Raw genomic sequence first — 11,532 nt, forward strand, 5'->3', positions numbered from 1 at the left:
GGGGAAAAGCCAACCTCCTCTGGGTCTAATGTTTGGGCATGCAATGCCCTATAGTGGCAACCTAAGAGGAGGAGTTGAAATAGTTTATGTCCAGTGTATAAGGACATTATCTGTCCATAGGAGGTGTAGGATGAGAACAAATGAAGACCTGCAAAATATATAGCCATTTCACAAAGGATATGTCATGTCCTTATGTTATACAATGAAATAAACATGTCCCTTGTGTGATGATGTCACTGAGATTTGTGGATACAGCTACTTATTTTGAAAAAATCATTGGATAATTTCTCCTTCCTTGTTATTAACATATCTATCAATTTAGTAGATTAAAAATTAAAAAGAAAAGCAATATGTGACGAGCTCTAGCCATTTCTTAGTGTCTCCTGCCTAATTCTGAACAGCTGGCTATATAAATCTTTCTTATTTTGCTGATCTATTATAATACCCAAAATCATGTTGCTATATTTTAAGTACTCTTCCTCAATTGGTAATATGGATAATTGATTATGTCAAGAAAATAAATTTATGAAAATTTATTTCATCCCTTAACTGGAAGTCTGCATCTGGACCCCAGCCATCAAACAATAAATTGTAAGCTCCTTGTTAAATGTCATTTGTGGGTGTGAAAGTTGAAAATGCAAATGATGTGGCGTATTGGGCCAGAAGAATAACTCTTCGTTTTAACTGATTATGTTATAATCCAGAGTTAAAACTTTGCCCTTTAGATTTGCAATAAATCAGGTGACAAAAAGGAAGGCAAAATGGTGTGTGGTGCATTTTAGGGGAAAATGGCAATGGTAATCAGGATTATTTTTCAATTAATGTACAAAGAGATTTAAATTTAGATTAATGCCACCCATTTCATGTTTTACAGAAAATATTGATGAAGCAGAACGAGAGTGGAAAGCAGGATTCCTTCGCTGGAACAATTACATGATGGACTGGAAAAATCAATTTAATGATTACACTAGTAAGAGGCAAAGCTGCACAGGTCTCTAATTAAAAGTTTCATCCTTTCTGGAATGCTTGTACTGTCAAAGATCAAGGCAAACATGGAGATAGTTAATGTAGCATATCTAGCAATAAGGCATATTAGGCAGGCTCAGTGACCCATTACAAATATACCATTCTTCCAGGCCCATTTCTATTTATATCAATAACTGTTATGAAAGCACTTCCACCTTTTGAAGCATCAGGAAATGTAAAATAGGCTTAAAGCAATTAAAGCCAGAGGATGATTGATGTTGATATAATGGCCCCAGTCCAATAGTAAATTATATACTCTCTTTAAAAAATCAAGTTGGTTGTGCTAGCTATGAGAGGTGATATTGTTACATATTGGAATATGCAACTCACTTAAGAAGAAGCTTCAAAGGCTAAACTTTCTTTGGCCATTTGGCAAATGGAATTGTGTACCTTCCAGGAATGTGCATACTAGTGCATTCTTCTCCTACACCTACACTGAAATATCTGAAAATAGGCTTTGACTGAACACGGTAAGAATGTGGTCAAGACACTGGCCTCAGAGTACAATGAACACTGAAACCAGGTATAATCTCTTGACAAACTTTTGCTTCAACCCAGAAAGATAAGTAGAGGAAGGGGAATATGATCCATTGGTCCATCATAATCAGCCTTTCCAAATGCTTGCAAAAAAGAGAGAGAGCTTTATTTGACAGTTTCCACAATCTTTTCATTTGCCCAAGGTGACTGTCACTAATGGAAGCTGACACCTGAAACACATAAAAATCAGGTTCCATATCCCTAGATATTAGGTCTAAATTCAAAGGTATGCACACCTCACTTACATTGCAATATAATCATGCAACTATAATTAACCAGATTTGGGTAAGAAAATTACTGTTCAAACAAACATTTTCAATCTATGACAATCACAACTGCTTTTTCCTTTAGCAAACCATGGAAATACCAGCAGCAATAGAGGAAACCCAAATGGCTTCAGTTCCAACACAGTGTCACATCATTTTGATCTTGCTTCAGGTTTAGTATAATATTAGGAGGGAGAAAATGTATTTCTTCCTTTTTCTTCCCTTCCAGGACTTTTGTCCTCCATGGTGACAATAATCCAGAAGACAGCAATATGTGGTTCAATAATTGCAAATGTTTACTCACTCAACGCTTCAATACACTTGGTTGTTTAATACATTTCTTCATACAGGTACAACTAATTAGTAGTATACACTGCTGATCAACACAATTTTCCTAACTAATTTAAGCAGAGATTACTAATCTAAAAATCTAAACCAGTAATCAAATCGCTACCCAAACCTATCTTTTACCATCTTGATTCCAAAAGATTTCCTGATATGAAAAAGGTGGCAAGAGGAATAGTAGCAAACAATAAAAACAGGATAGTAAGCTGCAGAATTGAGAAACTCTCACACACAACGTATCAACACATCATCACATACACCTAGATTAGGGGTGTCAAACTCATGTTGTCACATCGTCACATGATGCATCGTAACTTTTTCCTCCTTTGCTAAACCGGGGGTGGGCATAGCCAGCGCATGACGCATCTGGCCAGCAGACTGAGAGTTTGACTCCTCTGACCTAGATCCCCTTTGCTACTAAAATGCTGGATTCTGACTTTTCTATCAGTCTTGTCATGGTATCTTATTAAAATTTAGAAGAAGATTTGTGGGGTCCAGTTGTTCTGGGACAAGTCCTCAACATGGAAGTTCAGGTCCTGATTTAAGGTATTTCTTTAAATTCATCAACGCATATTTGATCCCTTCCATTATATATCAAACCTTTGATATCTTGGCATGATACAATACAATAGAATAGTAGAGTTGGAAGGGACCTTGGAGGTCTTCTAGTCCAACCCCCTGCCTAGGCAGGAAACCTTATACCGTTTCAGACAAATGGCTATCCAACATCTTCTTAAAGACCTCCAGTGTTGGGGCATTCACAACTTCTGGAGGCAAGCTGTTCCACTGATTAATTGTTCTAACTGTCAGGAAATTTCTCCTCAGTTCTAAGTTGCTTCTCTCCTTGATTAGTTTCCACCCATTGCTTCTGATGGGTGTTGCACCCATCTGATGTTGCACTTTATCACTTTTTTAATCGATAAAACCATGCTTCCAGATGGACTGTGTGTCTCAAAGATCATTACACTGATTATTTCATTGGCCATTGGGAAAGATGAGTGCTGAGCGTACTTGTAAAAACGTAATGTTCCATTTAAGCATGGATTTTCTCTGCTTCAGGTAACCTTTGTCTTCTGCATCTGCATGCTTCCCATAAGTTGTTACTAGGAAATGGTGTTAAGAAGAATCACTAACTTTTTCTTTTACAAGAAAAAAAAAACTTTCACGTCAAAAGGAATTTAAGTATCTTGCTTCAATGAAAGAGAAACATTCCAAGGATCAAAACCTCATTCAGAAATTACACTAGTTTTCCCTACAGGAGTCAGAGAAAAACAGAACGGCTTCCTTGAGCGGGATCAAGTGGCATACTACAATGTGAAACATTTTTCTCCCTGTAATCTCATTCCTCCTGGGCATGTGATGAAAATGTTTATCTGTGGTTCTCATTTGCAGAACGCTTTGCAATTCTCAATTTATTTGTTGTTGTAACATCCCTGTGTAGCAGCAGTTCAGCATTGTTCCTAGTATACAATTTATTAACAGCAGAGTCTCAGAGAGGTTTATTCACAGATTTATCCCTCTGAATACAGTGAGACTTATTCCCAAACTCATTAATAGGACACGCAACAAATAAACTTTAGAACTGGTTTCTCCTTGGGATTTTTAAATTGCCTCTTGCTCTATGGGTACATGAGTTGTGCTATGTAGAAGGAATTAACAGTTTTGGTAGGGAAACAGTGCTGAAAGAGAAGCTCACTTTAAAACCCTTTATTTTAATATATGGATTACAGTATATGCGGTAAAAATATTTAATTTGAAAATCCAGTGCAAAGAGAATCTGATTGAATTACCCCTTTAAATCAAATTGTCAATTCTAATTTTGGAATCAATTTGACATGCGAAATTGAATTGGATGCTTTTGAACCAATTCAGTGGTTCAAAACATGCTTGACTATTCGCTAATTCGCATTTTTTTCCCCCTGAATTGGATTCATGACCTATATCAAAGGGATATGATTAGATAATTCACATCTGATCAAGGGCGACTACAAATTTATTTTTCAGACACAAACTTAACTTCTGGTGATTTCATGGATCTGCCCAAGAAGCTTTCTTGACAATAGAATAAAAGTTGCTTGTTATTGCCTTCATCCAGGTTACTTTTCAGCTTCCCTTTTTAGCTTATGGTGCTGGTTATACTTTAAGGTCTCTTATCCAAATACGAACCTGGGTCAGTCCAGTTTAGCTTCTAATCATAGCCAAGGTCAGCCAGGTGCTGACATCTGCCGAGGACTTTTGGGTTCTTTGCTGGCTTTAGCCAATTTATCATGACAATAATTTAGAGAATTACAGGTAGTCCTCGACTTACAACAGTTCAATTAGCGACAATTCAAAGTTACAATGACGTTTAAAAAAGTGATTTATGACCATTGCAGCATCTCAAAGTCACGTGATTATCTTTTGCGATCTTCTGACAAGCAAAGTCAGTGGGGGAAACTAGATTCACTTAACAAGTGAATGTTACTAACTTAACAATTGCAGGGATTCACTTAACAACTGTGGCGACAAAGGTTGTAAAATGGAGCAAAACTCATTTAACAATTTTCTTACTGAGCAACATACATTTTGGGCTCAATTCTGGTCGTACGTTGAGGACTACCAGGCTATGAAGGCTTCTAAGATGCTTTTAATCAGAGTGACTACAATTATTCTTTTATATTTTGCAAGCTAGAGCTCTGATGATAGATGATATAGTTATACAATTAGTCAATGCAATAAGCTACATGTCAGCATTCCATTGGTTGTAAATTTTTATACAATTATCGCAAAAAAAATTTTATTTCCACTGTATGACGTAGAAACTGAAAGGATGTTGTAGTGCACTGACAATATTCTATAGGTGGTTTCTTTTGCACTGGCTTATTCTCTAGTCTATAGGTTCTAATTTGTCCCTCATCTCTAAAACTCTTTTTTTTCTTATTCTCAAGTATCAATTCTATTAATGGTAATAAAATATATTTCTAATCATGCCTAGATGGTGATCTTTATTCCACGCAGATTCTTGAGCTAAATTCTGATGAGTCCTCAACACGTTTATTTCTTTGCATGGTCTATAACAGGGACAGCTTGGAAGGGGTGATGATGGTCATAGATATACTTTTTATTTTATTGAAAGAGTCATAGTCCATGAAGCTATGATATTATAACAACATCATGCTTGTCCAACATTGTCATATTCATCTTATTTTTGTTTAGTGTGGTGTGTTAAGTCTACAAGACCATAACATGGTATTTCCTTTTATTTCCTGTTGAAAATTGTCAGGAAATTATGCTGTCATTGTCTGGATGCACAAGCTTAGTGGACTTTAGGGGTTATACATGATACAAAAAATAATAATAACATGGCCGCCTATTTTAATATCTACCTTCTATGTGAGTCTTCAGTTTTGAACTGCTTTGAATAATATAAATGCACAGACCAAACAAAGAAGTCAATCAGATGATGCTAATCTAAAAACTGGATATTTGTGAAAGTTTCCAAAGCACAGTAAGAAATGAAAACATTTTATAAAGGGAGAAAATATATTATACAAATCCCAGAAATGATACAGAAGGAATCCTGACAAAAGGTGGCTACTGCCATTTTCTTAACCATTAAGAAATAAAATTATATGGATCATTAAATATATTGTCCTTTCATCAATGTTTTACACTATATTACAGGTAGTCCTTGACATACAGCAGTTCATTTAGGGATCACTTGAAGTCACAAGGGCATTAAAAAAATTACTTATTACCATTCTATACACTTATGACCATTGCAGCATAACCACGGTCAAATGACAAAATTTAGATGCTTGGCAAATAACTCATAGTTATCACAGTTGCAGGATAACGTGTAATGGAAAGGAGAAAACTCACTTAATGATAGCCTCACTTAGCAACATAAATTTTGGGCTCAATTGTGGTTATAAGTTGAGGACCACCTGTATTGCAAACAAAAAGAATCATGTAACAAACTTTTATCATTACAAATGAATTTATGAAGGGTGCTTAATTTCTACAATTCCCAAGATGAGCTAAAAAAAAAAATCCTGAATAGCAACCCACAGCCAATTTGTAGCCCTGTTCATGGAACACATATATCTGACCAACCACATTGTTTTTGGCATAGTTGTTCACATTGTGGCCAAGTCTATGCTTAGCTAATATTTTATGGTGTCATGTGAAATGAGAAAAATGAATAAATGATTTAATTATGAACTGCAAACTAGGGCATACAAAACTTTTGCTAAACCAATTCTTGAATACAGCTCATGAAACTGCATTCCATATCAGACATTAATACAATCGAATGAGTCCAGAGATATTTCATGAGAAGTGTCCTTCACAGAATACCTTATGCCACCAGACTTGAAATTTTGGGCTTAGACAACTTAGAACTTTGCCATCTTTGATCTGACCTAGTACATAAAATTATTTGCTACAATGCCCTATCTGTCAATGAATACTTCAGCTTCAACCACAATAGTACACGGGCAAACAATCGATACAAACTTAAGATAAACTGCTCCAAACTCGATTGCAGAAAATACGACTTCAAAAACAGAGTGGTCAATGCCTGGAACTCCCTACCCTACTCCATTGTTACAGCCTCAAACCCCTTCAATCTCAAACTATCTACCATGGACCTCACCCCATTCTTAAGAGGTCCTTAAAGGGGGAGTGCATAAGCACACCAGCGTGCCTACCATCTCTGTCTTTTTGTCCCCATTTATTTGTATTTACTTCCTTTATTCATGTTTATGTTCATACTTATCCTTGTTACCTTGTACATGTCAGACAAGCAAACAAACAAATAAATAAAATAAAATAAAAATAAATTGTATGTGGTTGTTAAGTGAGTAACACCCAATGTTACAACCTTTTTGCCATGCTTGTTAAATGACTCTGATTTTCTCCATGAATTTTGATTGTTGAAAGCCCCTAGGAAGGTTGCAAATAGCAATCAAATGACCCCAAGACACTGCAACCTTCATAAATACATACTGGTTGCCAAGCATCCATCTGTAGGATGCTGTGATATCATAAATATAAAGACCAGTTATGAGTCATTTTTTTCAATGTCTGATAACTTGAGATAATCATTAAATGAATAGTCATACATTGTGGATTACCTGTATTTGTTTTGCAATTTGACTGCCCATCTTTCGCTCTATAAGACCATAGGACAATGAATAATTAGGCACTGCAAAGCTTTGCAAAATGGTGCTTTGTACCACTTGTAAATGTGAATAAAGCAAATGAGTCATCAAAGCTGTCACACTTTTCATAAGATTTGGGTGGCTGTTTCAGAAGCTGTCCCTGTTTTTTTTTTAATTATTACGTGGATGCATACAAAATGATTTTGCTCCACTGGGAAAGTTTTGCTCAATCCTGATCATTAAAATGCTCTGACAGGTTATCTAATTTAAAGAGAATATAATCATGTTATTTTGCAGTGAATTATGTAACTTCAATATCCCTCTGCTTGTGTAAAAAAAAAAATCTGTTCATCCTGATGCCCTGTCAAATTTAACCTTCTTGTGTTCCCGAGGAACATCTCCATTGAAACTATAACTGGATTTCAGCATAACTAACAAAGCTTTGCAGTTAGATATCTTAAAATAGTTGGAGCATTTTGGAATGACATCGCTTAAAACGCGCAAGCTCTCTTCCAAGGTCATTGAAGGAAAACTTCATTTTGCTTTGACCTCGGACTGAAACTCTTCAAATATATATTCTTTGATATCAAGGTCACAAAATGTAAAAAAAAGCTTTTCCAAGTTTTAAAACCTTCTGATGTTTCACAAAGATCTCTAATTGAGCCCAATTTCTGAATTTCAGTAACATAGAAGTTTAATATCAGTACCTGTAAGGTAAAGGAAAAGGTAAAGGTTCCCCTGGCACATATGTGCTAGTCGTTCCTGACTCTAGGGGGTGGTGCTCATCTCCGTTTCAAAGCCGAAGAGCCAGCATTGTCTGAAAATGTCTCTGTGGTCATGTGGCCAGCATGACTAAATGCCGAAGGAACATGGAACACTGTTACCTTCCCACCAAAGGTGGTCCCTATTTTTCTACTTGCATTTTTACATGCTTTTGAACTGCTAGGTTGGCAGAAGCTGGGACAAATAACTGGAACACGGCGCTAGGGATTCGAACCGCCAAGCTGCAAGCTGCCAACCTTTCTGATCGACAAGTTTAGTGTCTTAGCCACTGAGCCACTGTGTCCCTTCATCAGTTACATAGGTTTCTCATTTTGAGTTAGAAAACAACAACAACAAAAAATAATGCCATACAATTCCTAAAAGAGGAACAAAATATTATATACGGTAAATGAATAAAACTGTTTTTAAAAAAAACAAATTTCTCAACAAATTAGAGATCTCATTTTTATCTCAGCTATTATAATACAGATAACATTTAGTTATATACATTTCTACCCTTTGGATCTTTCTTTTGTATTGCATACCTTCCATAACCTTGATGCCCTTTGCTTCTAAATCTAAACACATACATTATGAACAGCTGCAGCATGTAAGCCTGTTTACCACATGCCTTCTCCTCAGTTGAATATTAGGCTGAAAAAAATCTTAAGGAAAACTTTTTTGTAACCCGTAAAGAGTCTTTTTTTAATCTAATTGTATTGCTGTATTCCCTCTCCCCCTGGTTATTTTGTTGTTCTATTTTACTTTCGCTTTCTTTAGGCTTTCTTTTTATTTCTTCATTTTTTATGATTGTGAGCCACCTAGAGTAGCCCTATGGTGAGATAGGCAGAAAATAAATGTCATTATCAACATTGTTATCATCATCATCAATCATCTAACTAATAGGATTGTTATCTGTAAGACATGATGATATTCCGTAATTAGTGGAAATATAAAATATGAACCATTGCTATTTTTACAATTATGGTTTCTTATTGATCGGTAATCTTTCTGCCAAGATGGTGATGTGGTCCTACCAGGTTTAGTTAAACCCAGTTCACATGCTGGCTGCAGAGCTTTATCCGGAGTCATTTTTACCTACACATAATGCTTCTCATCATATAGAGCAGGGGTTGGGGAATGGCCCTGTTATGACTTGTGTACTTCAACTCTCAAAATTCTTCAACCACCATACTCATGAATTAATTAATCAATTAATCCTGCTGGCTCAGGAATTCTGATAGTTGAAATCCACAAGTCATAAAAGGGTCATCATTCCCCACCCCTGATAAAAGAGATGAGAGAGACTATGGCATACCTGCATTCAATACACTGTAAACAAAAGCAATATTATATAATCCAACTGCCGTCTTAAACTTTAACAAGTTTGTTAAAGTTGTTGTTGATTATAACAAACTCAGAGAGATCCCAAGCAAAATTTCATGGATAAAAAATCTTAAAGGGGAAAGCAAAGCACGAAGCATGGGAAACGCTGAAAAATATTATCATAAAAGCCCAGTCCAACATAATAACATTGAAAAGAAAAGCAAGAAATCCAAGAACCATGATTGCACAAAGATCTCTCTGATAAACTGAAAGACAAAAAGGATAAGTACAAAAAATGGAAAGAGGGACACATAACTAAGGCATAATATCAGCAGAGAGCCCAAATGTGCAAAGATGAAGTCAGGAAAGCAAAGGCACAGAATGAACAAAGATGTGCAACAAAAGTCAAAGATAATAAAAAAATGTTTTTTTCAACATATATAAATAACAAGAAAAAAGTCAAGGAAACAGTTGGTCCACTAAAGAGAGAAGATGGCAAGGAAGTAACGAGCATTAGAGACCAGCAAAATGCTGTGGACATAGTATATTTAGACTTTGGCAAGGCATTTGACAAAGTAGACCACAACCTATTTTCTGATAAGCTAGAAAAATGTGGGATAGACAGCATTACCACCAGATGGATTTGCAACTGGCTGACAAACTGTACTCAATGAGTACCCCTTAATGGTATTACATCTACATGGAGGGAAGTAAGTAGTGGGGTAGCACAAGAGGAACTCATCAAATTTGCAGATGACACTAAACTGGCAGAAATAGCCAACACTGCAGAAGACAAACTCAGGATCCAAAAACATCTTTTTTTCTGTTAATATTTTTATTGAGTTATAAGATAAAATATGATACAAAATACAAAATAAAATAGGAAAACAATGGAGAGGAAGGGGGGAGAAAAGTGAGGAAAGATTAAGAGAAAGAAAAAGAAGCATTGACTTCCAACTCTCTCTGTTGCAGTAAAATAAGACATTAACATCAAATTACAGCAAAAAGATCTTGACAGACTTGAATAATGGACCCTACCCAACAAAATGAAATTCAATGTGGAGAAAAGCAAGGTTTTACACCTGGGCAGGAAAATCAAAGGTAAAAGTACAGATTAGGTGACACCTGGCTCAAAATCAGTAACTCGGAGAGGGACCTTAGCCTTCCAGTGGATGATCACTTAAAACATGAGTCAGCAGTTTGCAGCAGCAGCAGCCAAAAAAAATGTCAATACAATCCTTGGTTGTATAAACAGAGGTATACAATCAAAATCATGTGAAGTATTAGTACTGCTTTATAAATCCTTATTAAGACCACACCTGGAATACTCTATCCAGTTTTGGTCACAACAATTCAAAAAAGATGTTGAAACTTTGTAAAATAACATGTCAAGCAGGAGACTATATTCATTTCTACTGACATGCTGCCATTATATGACGAATGAACCAAAAAACCAACACATCTTCTCTGACCAAATTATGTTTAGTTACAAAATCAAACACTTATTGTATTTGAAGACATTTTAAGTTAGATATATTTAGTAAGAGTTCTATTGGTAGTAAAGGCCATATGATAGTGGATTTGTGATAGGAAGATTGGGAACGTTAATCCATTCTTGGTATCATTCCTCTTCCCTTCCTTTCAACACATATCTTCTTTTGTGCAAGATCTTTTCTTTAAAAAAAATTAAGTGTCTATTAAACCAATAATATGTATTCTTTAACTTTAGGGAAGAATAGGATATAATTCTTCTTAATTGATGATGGAAAAAACAAATAAATAAAACCCAGTTTAACCTGTGACTTGCATTTCTTTTCTTCAACTTTTCTTTCTTTCTTTTCTTTGGTTATTACCATGCCAGCTGTAAAGAATGTGTCTTTCCTGTGCTACCTCAAATGGATTTAACTGCAATTTCATCTCCAAAGGAATCCTGCAATTCCAAGAGATGGGGCTGCCAATCAACTAGAAAATACAATATCAATAATCCCAAACTGCTCAGCGTTTATTTGTTTCCAGGAAAGCAAAGAGATAAGGGCGGCTTTGCTGAAAGTAAGCAGATTTGAGCTTGGCTTGGAAACTGCCTGGAAATTCAATGAACATCACCTCAAATGGATTTAACTGCAATT

At 35.7% G+C, this 11,532-nt stretch overlaps 1 protein-coding gene across 3 annotated transcripts in view; it reads left to right on the forward strand.

Moving 5' to 3' along the window:
* Positions 1-5,143, forward strand: part of BCHE (butyrylcholinesterase) — a 116,890-nt gene extending 111,747 nt beyond the window's left edge. For all 3 annotated transcript variants that reach the window (XM_081955360.1, XM_081955359.1, XM_081955358.1), the window contains exon 4: positions 875-5,143. In XM_081955360.1, coding sequence (XP_081811486.1) covers positions 875-999 — 125 coding nt within the window. In that variant the 3' untranslated portion in view covers positions 1,000-5,143. The remainder of the gene's footprint in view (positions 1-874) is intronic.
* The last annotated feature ends 6,389 nt before the right edge of the window (positions 5,144-11,532 follow it).

Source organism: Natrix helvetica, assembly GCF_964273705.1.
Source record: "Natrix helvetica genome assembly, chromosome: 5".
Classification (NCBI taxonomy): Eukaryota; Metazoa; Chordata; class Lepidosauria; order Squamata; family Natricidae; genus Natrix; species Natrix helvetica.